We start from the raw sequence: 13,090 nt of genomic DNA on the forward strand, positions 1-13,090 counted from the left end.
TTGGATTTGGGCTATGGCCTTCCTCACACCATCTTCCTTAGGGCAACAAAAGACAGCACTGTGCATCCATTGTCACAGTCAAGCCTCCTGACCCACTCTTACTCTTGTGTTACCTACCACCCAGCTTTGCCCTCAGTGTGTCTGCACCTTTGTTTCCATCCCTGCTGCTACCATCCTAGTGCAAGGAGTGATCTCTGACTTGGGTTTCAATCATAGTCATAGCAGTGGGTGGCTTACATTTTAGTCATTCTCCAGATGACCAAAAGGTACGTCTCGTGGGGGTTTCAGAATGGTGTCTAACACACACACACACACACACACACACACACACACACACACACACACAGAAGCTTTAACAGCTAGGGACAAATCTCAAAAACATGTTGCTTTCACCACGGAACTTCCTTCTTACGCTCTGTGATCCATTGTATTTCCATCCCCAGACACAATAAACTCACGTTCACCTCAGAATGTGGTTTCCTTTGAAACCTTTATCTAGAACCCTCTGCCTTCTGATTTCTTCTTACTGCTCAGCTCCTGGCGTACATAATGGCTCTTTCCAAAGCCTTCCTGTGACCCCATTCCAATCACTTTTATCCTTTCTGCTGTTTGCTATGATCGTCAGACTACAATTCGGTAAATTCATAACATAGTTTGAAGATTTTAAATTTAGATTAGTATTTCAGAGAGTTTTTTTGTTTGTTTGTTTGGTTGGTTGGTTTTTGTTTGTTTGTTTTTTCTGAGTTTTTACAAAATTAAACGAAGCCATTTTGTTACAGACTCAGGGATAGAAAGGCTCAAATGGCATTTGTATACTGAGATATTTACAAGTTGAGTCACAGGCACACCGCAATGCTGAACATATGACTCACACTTTACATCTTCTGTGCAGTTAGTGTTTAGATGTTACAGCATTGTGCCAAAGGCAAACGAGCTGTTTATAGGATTAAGGACCTCAGGGATTGCTCCATCCTGGTTTTCCTCCCGAGTTTACTATCTTTAACCAGGTCCGTCTTGTTTGGAAAGACAGGTCTGTCTTCCTGTGTCCTATTCTTTTTAAATGAACCTAAGTTTCTTCTGTAGTATACACAGTTCCTAATGTCAAGTTGTATCTGCCAAGCTTCAGGCCTCTCTCTTTGCTTAGCCTCTTGCTTGTGATCATTAGCCTGGGCCTTCTTTCCGTTCTTGGAATTTAAGCTCTTGGCTTCCCCGCCCCTTACCATCCCCAGATCCCTGTTTATACTGTGCTCTCACTGGAATGCACGCTTTGCAAAGGCAGGGATCACTTCCAAGATACTCACCATTGTGTCTTCAGAGGGCTAACCTAGCATCTGGCAGCACAGAGTTATTGAATAAATATTTGTTCAATGGATGAATCAAGATGATAAGTAAGACTGGTTGCACAGTATGATCCAGAGTCAAGACTGAATTTATATATTGAAACCACACAGGAAATGATGAAGACAAATCTAGTGTGGGGTTAGTTGTAGAAATGTGGATGGAATAGTTTGGAACAATGTCAGATGTAAGGCACAACATATACATAGTCATTTTTATAAGTAGAATTCAACCTTGTCCCAATTTCAAGAGTGTCTATCCTACCTGGAACCAGAAGACAGATGTCTAGACAGCTTTTGGAAAATAGCCCTACAGCTATATTTGTATACCATAAAATGACATATTTATAACTGCATTCATTATAATAGTTCCACAGTAAAATATATGGGTAAAAATGAAATGTTCATAGAGGTTGGCTATGCACATTGAGATATACCCATTCAATGGAATAGCATGCAGTGTAGAGAGTGAGTGAGCTTTCTAAATGCTGAGATAGGAGATTTTGTATTTTTACTAAATAAAAAGCAACATGTATAACTCTCTCTCTCTCTCTCTCTCTCTCTCTCTCTCTCTCTCTCTCGTGTGTGTGATAATACTTCTTTGTATGTAAAAGAACAGGGTATAAAATTCTCCTGTATATATGTGTATAGCTTTTGTGTTTAAGCATGGTAAAAATGTAAACTGAAATATAAAATTCCATAAGTCAAAGTTTCTATCATTTGTCTCTCCACAGAATGAAGGCTGTGATGAAGACTGGTTAGGAAAAGCTAGGAAGTTCATATAGCAACTGACTGCATCAAAGAAGTTCTATGAGTTTTTCAATGATTTTCAATGCAAATTTATTTTAAATATCTTTATTTTTGTATTTGAAATACAAATTCCCAAACACGAGGGGCAAGGGCGACACACTTCTTCTTTTTGAGATACGCTTCTATTTGAAGCTTTTCAGGTGACAACATTAATCTTTAAAAGTCAATAGATGTAGATCCTTTTCTTATGGATTTACAATGCACAAGGTGGAGATATTTTCAACTAAGGATGAAGCTACCGTTATCTGGAAAGAGCACAGAGCAGGGAACTCTGCTGCTCTCTTCTGTATGTGCTTTACAGTAAGGACAGAGGATGTCTGCCACTGGGTAACTCACAAGGACAAAGAGAGCAGCTGTCCTACAGATAGCTGAACCGCTAGCCTAATGAGAACCATTGCTAACAAGTAAGGGTCTCAAGGACAGGAATGAAATTCCCCACCCCGTCTTGGTCCCATCACTGGAAAGTAATCAATAACTTCGAAAGGAATTTAAACTGATACAATTTCCTGCCTGACTGTAACCTGCTCAGTGACATTCCTCAGAGAGTCATTTTATACCTTGGCTCCAACATTGCGAACACTCCCTCCCCTGCACATTGTAAAGAGACTGGGCATTCTGTAGTGTGCACTGAGAACTGACTGCATAACCTCCATTTCTCTATGGAACGTCAACTCGTAAGAATTCTGAATCTGCTCATTACTAATGTCCCCGCCCCCGGATGGTGGGATATCACTAAGAACATCATCATACCTTCTGTCCTTTCCTATTCCTCCCTGGGAGAAAAATCATGGGATGTTCTGAACTCTCTGGCTTTAAATAGATACAGTTATAGAACAGCACACCCTCCTCTGCTTTGAAAGCCTAGTGCTTTAATATTTCATGAATCGAAGACAACTGTGTATGTTTGAAATATGGGGTGCTGTTGACTCTGCCCTCTGTAAGCACAATGGGAAAGGGAAGAACAATCACATCCAAATGATTCAATTTTGGGTCTCTGTCTCTATTTGGTCTACCTGCACCACCTGGTGGTAGTGTATGTTAAGTGCGAAGTTGTGTGTGTGTCTCTCTCTCTCTCTCTCTGTGTGTGTGTGTGTGTTTTGCAGGTACAAGGAAAAGAGAATTTTAATGTATGTATTCTTAAATATTCATTTAGGGTGGTGATACGATGGCTCCATACTAAGTGTAAGATACAGACAGTCACAGTCTTGCTCAGTACAGGATAGGCACAAGCTCAGGCTGGAAAGCAAAAGGACTCTCTTGTATCCATTAGCTATTGGCCTTATTATTCCTGGAATTATCAGTTATTTTTTATGCTATTGCTCTCAGGAAGGCACAAGTCAAATACTAAGGTGAAACCATTTTTCTAAAAGAATGATAGTTTTGCAAATTATGTGTCCTTTGCTTCTGTGTGTCATCCTTTGAAATAAATCACAAGACAGGATGTTAAAACGGCAGCACACCCTAGCCTGATTAGACGTGGCCATTGATTTGATACCTGAAGCAGCAGCTGAGCCATGGGGAAGTAAGGGATGGAGCCAAGGCCACACTGTTTGTTAGAATCCCAGTCCGGTAAGAAACTAGGTCTTCTCAGCCTAAAGACTCACACCCAATTGTGCAAGATCTGTGAAAAGATGTGTCCTTGCCTAGGGATACCTGCTTTCAGGCCCTGAGCCTTGGGTTGCTCTAGTGCTCTGAATTTGAAGGACTAAAAACATACCCTCACTTACCAACCTCCTCCGTGCCAATGTATTGTAAAGATCATCTAACATTTAAGAAGCCCTTATATATGTTGTAGGGACATATGTTTTTCACAGACTGTACAGCTTCTGTGTTTAAAAGGTCTAACATTTTCCTTTCTCTTTGTAACGGCTTGGGAATCAGAGGTCTGTTTCCACAGCGTGAATGCCCACTTGTGGATTTAAGCCGAAGCCGTGTCCACAGCTCCCCCTTACGACCACTCAACAGTGTACAAGCCTCCTAATTCTGCTGTTTTAGACAACGAACAGCTCACTGGTTAAGTTTTAATTGCTTCCAATGAGGTCAGCAAAGGTATTTATTGAAAATCTCTGAATAAAAGGCTCCACGCACTCACACAAGCGCACGCGCTCACACACGGAGAAAATCCTTTTGCCTGTTGATTTATGGAAACAATTATGATTCTGCTGGGGGATTTCTCAGCTGAGAAATAGTTTGTAGCTACAGTAGAGAGGCTCAAGTTGCACGAGGCAGACAGCAGACACGGAACTCTTGTGTACCCAGCTGTTCCAAACAGAACAAGTAAGTTACTGTTATTTGTCTTTAAAACAATGCTCTTTTCTGAAAGATTTTCTCTTTCTGTGGTTATTGTCCTGGGGTGGGGTCAGGGGGGAAAGACTTTTGAGCTGTGAAAATATCTACAGAAATTGTGCTGTAGTACGGACGGATGGAAGGAGACTCTTGAGGTTCTCCAGGGCAATCCTGACACTTAACTTGAAAAATCTGGGTAGTTTAAGGGAAAATAATTATAAAGCACAAATGTAAAAGCATAGACTAATGAATTCCAGGGAATTCAACTTCAACTTTGTCGATAGAGGCTGTAAAACTTGATTTAACTCAATAGCTGTGAGTACACAGTGTTTCCTGACAAGATAGCAACTGGAATGAATGGTGTGGTTTTCTTGTGGTGTCTCCTCACTAACGCATAGCGCTTCTGAATCTATGTGCAGAGTGGCAGAGATGCTCACGTCCTCTGTGGGAGCTGTTTTAAACGTGCTTTCAACATTTAACTACACTGACATGTTAGACTATCTAACTACTGAAATTTATACATACAATTTTTTTTATCTCCCTCTCCTCTCCCCCTCCCCATTCCTAATCTCTCTCTTCGAGCAGAAGTCAAGGAGCAACCGCACTGCAGCAACTGGCCTTGTCACGACCTGTTTCTATAAGGATATACCTATCAGCTGTGTTCCTGAAGGAGGAATCGTGTTATTGGTATCAGAAGCTAAAAGATAAGGTTAACAGTTTGGAAAGAGCGACGACTTTTTCTCTCATCAATCTCCAGTTCACAAATAGGAGGAGGCCCATGACCTAGGAGTAGCAATCAACGCAAGATTCAATTCTCATTATGTTATTCATGAACACCCGGGGCACTACACTATAATGCGCAAATGGATACTGACACGGATCCTGCCAACTCTGCTCTACAGATCATGCTTCCACCTCGTCTGTCTAGTGGGCACTATATCTCTAGCTTGCAATGACATGAGTCCGGAGCAAACGGCTACGAGTGTGAACTGTTCCAGCCCCGAGCGACACACCAGAAGTTATGACTACATGGAAGGAGGGGATATAAGGGTGAGAAGACTGTTCTGTCGCACCCAGTGGTACCTGAGGATTGACAAACGAGGCAAAGTGAAAGGGACCCAGGAGATGAAGAACAGCTACAGTAAGTGATGCCTTTATCACAGCCCTGCTTAGCTCTTTAAGGTTTGTCTAAGGTTCACTTTCCAGTGCTGTGTTCTCCTTTCCTATGGGGGCAAAAAAAAAAAATCAGTGTCATATATCAAGTCCTAATTTTTCTACCTTGGGATTTCTGCACTAACTCCCTAAAATATCTCTGGTAATAGGGCAAGTGTCCTCACCTTATGGTTGGAACTGATATAGTTGGAAAATACTCTGTGGCTTAAATCCAAACTACTGGTTAGTAAGAAACCATGTCAGTGAGCACGCATGCTCATGTGTGATTGTTTCCCTAGCAAAGCTCAGCAGCGGTGTGCATAGAGCTCTCAGTAGGTGTTCACCAAACTACCAGCCAGGAGTTTAAGGAGCAGAGGATGTATCTGTCTTTATTAGTGGTGTTGCTTTTGAAAGGACTCTGCCATGGTACTAACCGGTTAAGAATCTACTTCCTGAGCACCAAAAACTGTGTGCTTCTAAAACAGAAGGGAGTCGGTGATGCCCTGGAACATCTTTAAAAGTCTAATGAGTTTGTTTTAGATTCCTTAACTCCCCACCCACAGGTAACAGACCTTTTTTAGCAGTTTCTTTATCAAGAGTCTGTCATGTTAAGTCTCTTGCTAATTTAAGAGGAACATAACCTTGAGGAAGCAGAGCTGAGTTGGAAGGCAGGTTGGGTCGGGGACCTTCACCTGGAGCACCCCACTTTCCTTAGACCCAGTTGTTTTTTTACCTTAAAATGCCAGGGCTTGGGTTTTCATTTGATGGTTACAGTTAGTAACTAATCTCAGTAGTATTAAATGCAATGGCATAAAACACACACTCAACATTTACCTTAGGTATTTAAAACCCACACGTGGAAATAGATTTCTTAGCACTAATAACACATGGGTGGCGTTGACACTGTATGTTTGATAGTACGTGTGGCAGTATAGTTTGAGAAGGATACATGGAGACAATAGTGTAGCTGGGTGTCTGTGACAGGGCCACCCCAAGTAGTTCCTATCTATTCCTGAAATATCTTTTTGGCTCTAAACTCACTGACCAAAAAATAAGAGTTTGGTGACTCTTTCCAAAATGAAAATGAGGGACCTTCATTTCAGCCATAACTCATACAAACTGAGCAAGGAAACATGCCTTCTGGAGGACTGATTCCATGGGACCCAGCTCAGCAGTGGCCACTGGAGGAGGATTTGCTGACCGTCCCTTCTATGTGGCCTTTTCATTTGATTTGAAAATCATCGAGCCTTATTGTAGATAACAGAATCATGGGGGCAGTGACAGCATGTGTCCCGTCCCTGTCTGTTAATGACTTTGGGGCACTTTAGTGTTCCCAATCTTCAACTGGTAAACATGGATGCATTTTTCAAAATCTTTCTCCTTCTCACAGTCTAATTGGTTCTGAGGCAGGGAACGTACCACACAATGTAAAGCCTCAATACTCATTACCTAGTTGTCACCCCAACAGTGAGGCAAAAGTGCCTGCTCTCTCTCCAGACTAACCATGCAGTCAGGGCTAGTTGCAAATTTTATAACAAGGTTATTATCATAGCTCAATTGCAGACTTCTTTTTATTTAATGACTAATCCCTTTGGATGCTTTCCACTAACTCATAAAAAAAGGTAAAAAAAAAATGGGTGGGAACAGTCAGTGAAAATGAGTACTATGATTATTTGAGATTAAAGTAGTTACAATTGGAACATGTAAATATATGTGAATTTTATTTTGTGTTAAATTCCTGGAGCTCATGAATTTCAGGTATTTGTACACATTTACAAACTGGTAAAATCACTTTACAATTTGAAACATGGTATAGTGCTAAACCTGAGAAGTCTTAAAGCCTGTTTAGCAAACCCCCTTTTTCATGAAGCAAACTCTATAGTAATAAGAAAGACAAAAGTCTTTCCCAAAATCATGGTGTTGAACTATCAGAGTGCCTTGTACTTAGAAAGACTTGACATTGTTTATGCAAATACCAAATATGTTTCTTACAAGTCTTTTAATAGTCTAAATTTATATACTTTCTTGGCATAATTCAATCTCGAGGAGAGAGTAAGACCTCATGAGAATCTCTCAGATAAACTATAAAATAGTTACCATTGTCCTGCCATCCTACTGAAAAGACAAGATAAGGTTTCTCCCAAGTTAGACAGATGTGATGGGACTTTTGTGTGTAGAAAATCCAAGAGTCAGAAGAATAAAGGAGAATAATGTATTAGGAGAAAAATCTGATAATTGTTGCCTGTTAGTTGAGACAGACTTGCTCAGTTTAAGAATGAACATAAGCAGATAGACGTATGTGAGGCTGGAGCTACTGAGTCAGGGAATCCAGGTCCAAATAGTGTGCTCAGAAGAACTTGTTCACTGTAACCAAGCAGCATGAGAAATGCAATCACAAAAGCTCAGGGTGGTTTCCTGAGCTTTCAGAGTCTTCAGAGTTAGCTCAGTGATCCGAAGGAGGAGGTCCCCCTCTTGCTGTCACTAGAATGACAGCTAATAGTGACTGGACTCAAATGAATAGAAATCATTCAGAAAGAAATAAAACTCAACATCAACCCCCAGACTTCCTTCTCATGGCTCTGATGCCTTCCACTTTTAAGCAGGTCCTTAAACTTCTTTGGAAGCCCTTTAACTTTAACTTTGGAAGTCCTTAAACTTTCCTTTTGGAAGCATTGGTTTTCATTTTCTTCTCGTTAGCCACTCCCATGGCTTTTGTTTGAGTGAAAGGCAATTTGACCTGAAGGTATGGATGAGTCTTGGCAGGCTGCTTGCTTCCCTAGGGAAGCATGGAACCCTGGGGTCATACACATGCTAGGCACGCCTGCTACCCACCGAAGCACATACGGACCTCCTGGGAATATGCTTTATAAAACACTGGTAGATATGGGAAGCCTTGTAGAAACAGGTGAAAGATTTGGGTGTGTAATGTGCTCCCGAGGTATTGGGCTGGGCTGGGTGGATTTAGAGCAGAGAGGAAGAGAGGGGAGTGGTGGGCTGGTGTTAGCGTTAGTGCCTCAAATCTTCAGGGGAATTGAAATTTCACTTCAGGTACCGTGGTGTTTGGAGCCCTCGCTTTAGTCTCCTCCATCAAGTTTAGATCAGAATAAGTAAATTGTATAGCAAAAAGAAAGCAAACAAACCAAGTCCTCCAAACAGTTCACCAAGGATTTGGAAATTCAGGAGCCAAAAGTAGACCACAGTTTCCACTCTTTAGGACAGTCAGAGGGGAACCATTCTCCTCTCTCCCCTCTCTGGTGCCCTTCATTTTCATTCAGCTCTACAGATGAAACTGGACTGTAACAACAAGAAGAGAAGCAGGAGAAGTTCATATACAAAGAGAGCATTGGTAGGCTGCATCGTGGAGGCCAGGGAATGAATGGTCAATGCTTCAAGCACTTCTGTTGTAAGGACTGTCCCTTGGAGACAAGGCTAGAGCTAGAGGCTGGATTTAGATAATTATTGGAGCAGCCAGCTCATCAGCAGACCGAGGCAATCAGTCCACACCTGACAAGAATAGCGCTGCTGTTTAGCTGGGAGCTGAGGTGCCGAGTGAGAGATGGCAGCAGTAAGAGACAGATGTGGGATGGAAGGCCCAGTGCCTTAGGATCACTCTCCTGCTTTGTTTGTATTCAGTGACTACAATATTGTGTTCCCAACAATAGTTAACACCATCCATTCTTCTGGAGAAGTCCTGGATGACCAGAGCCTCTAATTCTGGAGGAAGCTCATCTGCCCTTTTGAGCAATATTAGTCACGTAGTAAGAAAGGGTTATTTGTTCTGAGAGTGGGCCAATGGCTTGGCAACATCCTCTTTTGGATTGGTAGGCTGTGATGGGATGTGGCCTCCCAGTTGGCAGAACACAAATAAACACAGCATTGTTGGATTTGACTTTGGCCACAGAATCTCCAGCAACTCAACTGTCAACAATTCTTTGGATGGGTTTCTGTCTGCACTAGTCTCTATAGTACCCCCCAAGTACACACAACATCTTAGAATGCCGGGAGTGCAAGCATGCTTGTGTCCCAAAGAGTTCTTAGTAATTTTTGTGAAAGAACAACACACAGTGTCAAAATAAACAAAATTATAAATGTATAACCTGCTTAAAAAAAAAAGACAAGGATCACGTCACACTTGTGCACCCTGGGGCACATGTGCAAAACAAAATCCTAGACATGACTGACAAGCTGGAATCTTCTAGAACTGGTCAGAGGGATTCCTTACTAAAGGGATTCCAAGTCTTTAAAATATGAAGGATGAATACATTACTGGGGGCAGATTTAGAAATGTTGACTACTCTATGGAAACTCTGATATTAATTTTTCCATATTATCATCTTTATTTAGTTATGGCAAGTATATGAAACTCACTGACTGCTACTCACCTCACTAGTTCAAGTATGTTCTCTTAACATTTCTTCACTTAAAATAACCAGTTGTTCATATTTATTTTTCATAGTTTTAATTCTTTGTGTCTGTGCTGATGTCTAGTGGAGGGCACGGGTGTTACAAACCCCTCCAGGCAGAGTTGCAGGAAGGTTGTGAATTGCCCGATACCGGTTTTAAAAATCGAACTCAGGTCTCTGCAAGAGCAGTCCATGCTCTTATCCAAAGAACCATCTCTCCAGCTCCACAGTGACCATCTCTACGTTACTGTCATTTCTGCACTGGTCCAGATCAGATGGTCTTTTTCCTATAGCTAAGCCATGTAAGATCTCTGCAGCCTGTGGGTTAGGAAAACCAAAGGCCAGAGTGACCTGAGGGAGCAGAGGGAGGAGGATGTTAGACATGTGAAGGAGCTGCTCGCTCTAGATTTGTTTCTTCTTCTATTTCTCAATCTTGGCTGGATATTGTATTCAGCTGGGACCTGTAAAAATTACTGATGCCAGATCCCATCCACAAAGACTCATTAAGTTGATCTAGGATGCAGTCTGGGCATCAGGAATTTTAAAAGCTCTCTAGATGATTCTGAGATGCTTCCAAGGCTGAGAACTACTATACTGTGGGAATCACATTAGAGTACTGGATGGATTGTAGCTCAATTGAATCAGAATCTCAGCAGGAGGGAGGAGACTGGAAGTCAGTATTCCTTATGGTTTTCCAGCTAGAGATGAATGTATGGCTAGGGTTGCAAACTGTTACTTAGGGGCAGGGTAGAGGTGGTGGGTGGAGTATGGGATGCAGACTGAGACATCTCAGGGATGCTTGTACACATTTTAGAGCCCTTGCATTTTAGAGGGCTTCAAAGTTACTCCACCCCCAACCCACACCAATGGACTGGAGTAACTACGCCTCTCTGATTTATGAATCTAGGACTTCTTTTAGGCCACTTGGACTAATCTCAATGGCATCAACATGTGCTGAACAGGCCTAGACACGCATGTAAGGACAGTCCCATGGCATGATATAAGAAGGTTGCTTAATTGGATAACGCAGCTGCATCGTGACAGGTGCTGGAGCAGGGGGCCAAGGGAGGAGGTACAGACATCAGTGTCTGTCTGCTTCTGTGAACTCACAGACACTTCTAAATTAGGCTTTCATTTCTCATAGCCATGCTACTAAATTCAAAGGAAAGAGACCGAAAAGACAGTGGCTAATCTAAAAAACACAGCGTGGACAGAACTGCAGGTCCCCAAAGGATGTTTCCAGTCTAGTGGAAAGGAGTGGAAGCTAGATGCTTGTCCTCTTTGCAAGGCTGGGATTATACACAACACGAAGGCTGCACTTTGGTTACTTTTTGTTTTGTTTTGTTTTTAGACTAAATAGTTTTGGTAGCATGGAAACATCTGTAGCATCAGTATGGAACAACACAGTATCTCTACATTTAAATTTCACATATGGCACAGAACACATATCGAAAAAAAGTCTGGGCAATAGCTAATCTTCCTATACTCCAAACAGGTTGAAAATAAAAACCCTTTTCTATGCGCATGCTCTGAAAAGCTGTGTTAGAGGTCATTGGACAGCTGATGAAGAGATGGCTCAGTAGTTCTGAGCAGGCACTGCTTTCTGCAGGGGACCTGACCTGAATTCAGTTCTCAGCACCCACGTCAGGTACCTCCAGCTCCAGGCACTCCAACAGCCTCTTGGATTGTTAGGCACCTGCACTGATGAGCACTTATCTCCTTTACCACATTCACATAATTAAAAACAAAAGGTCACTGAATATGTAATTCTTGACAAAGCTTCATCTCTGCATTTGTAGACCTACCCTAGGTAGTGAAATAATTCAATACTTTTAAATACCACGCTTCAACTTTCTTAAGTGGAATATTTTTTCATTTTCCATTATATTTCTCATTTTATGTTTGTTTTTGAATTTTGGATGCAATTATGGATATGTTGACAGAAATATTTGAGACGAAACTCAGAATCAACTCAGTCTGCATATTTTCCTTAAGGCAGTGTTTCCAAATTGTATTTCTTAGAACACTGGTGTCCCTTGAGATATTAATGGTGTTTCCTCAAGCTGTTTCTCTGGCTTGCTAAGTGGGAACTGCTCAGTTAATAACGCTGAATTAGTCTCTTGCAGCAGAACTCTCTGAGCCTATGTTATACTATGGTCAGCCCCAACTTCAAGGCAATGTTCTATGGAGGTTCCCACGCTGACATGATGACAGGACACTCCTCTGTCCCCCACCCATCTCCCTGCTCCTACTCTTTCTTGGTAGAACATTTAAATTTCATTAATTTTCAACTTGAGAGCAAGCTGGGATCCATCTTTGGAGTAGTCAAGAACTAAACCAACCTATTACTCAGCTGTTTGTCTGAAACAAAGAAGTCACACACTGCCCTGAACTGCCCCGTGATTTCAGAAGCCCGGGGCCCAGCAGTTCTGCGGATACTGAAGCTTGCTTGTCAGTCTGCACCAAGACAGTGTTCTGCATACTGATGAAGGTCTAAATCCAGAGGTTTCCAGTGGGGTTTAAGCCTGGTTGGAAGTTCTGTCTGAGTGCTAGGCAGCACTAGGGGACTGTTTTCCTGATAGGAAATGATGTCTGCAGCTATGCCTGGACAACCACCAAACTACAGAAGTGTTTCTCATGCAGTCACTGAAAATGCTTCAGGACTGCAAGGTGATTGAAAAACTCCCACCACACGGACACATGTACTCATGTGAAAGCAACAGACTTTTATTTTACTTATCAAAAAAGTGGTTCAAGCAAAAGCTGTTTATTTCTATTTTATCAAGTAACAAGTTTCATTAACTGACCAAAAGGTATTTAGAAACCTGAATTATAGGCTCTTGTAGGAAAACTAGCAGAGGACCACTCATCTGAGGCTTCTAAAGGGTAAAGGGCTAGAGGCTCACCTATCCTCTCCACACCTTAGGTGTTTTGCTGGCTCTTTCTCTGTGTGTAGCTGGCACTCATACTGGAGTGCTCTCAGCCTCCTTTTTATCTCCCTCTGGTCCAGGGTGCTGCATTTAGTCAGTGGAAGAAGGCAGAAAGATTTGCAGTCGTTAAATATATTTTTCATTTAACTGATTACATATTTAAAATCAGGTA

General features: G+C 41.9%; 2 protein-coding genes across 5 annotated transcripts in view; one reads left to right on the forward strand and one right to left on the reverse strand.

Moving 5' to 3' along the window:
• Fam227b (family with sequence similarity 227, member B) overlaps positions 1–13,090 on the reverse strand; it is a 168,681-nt gene that overhangs the window by 46,954 nt on the left and 108,637 nt on the right. The gene's annotated exons all lie outside the window — the stretch shown is intronic.
• The window catches only part of Fgf7 (fibroblast growth factor 7), a 56,528-nt gene continuing 47,669 nt past the window's right edge, over positions 4,232–13,090 (forward strand). Inside the window, exons 1-2 of the mRNA NM_008008.4 lie at positions 4,232–4,424; positions 5,019–5,574. Of these exons, the coding sequence (NP_032034.1) occupies positions 5,289–5,574 (286 nt within the window). The 5' untranslated portion in view covers positions 4,232–4,424; positions 5,019–5,288. The remainder of the gene's footprint in view (positions 4,425–5,018; positions 5,575–13,090) is intronic.

This window comes from Mus musculus, chromosome 2 (genome assembly GCF_000001635.26).
Source record: "Mus musculus strain C57BL/6J chromosome 2, GRCm38.p6 C57BL/6J".
Taxonomy (NCBI): domain Eukaryota; kingdom Metazoa; phylum Chordata; class Mammalia; order Rodentia; family Muridae; genus Mus; species Mus musculus.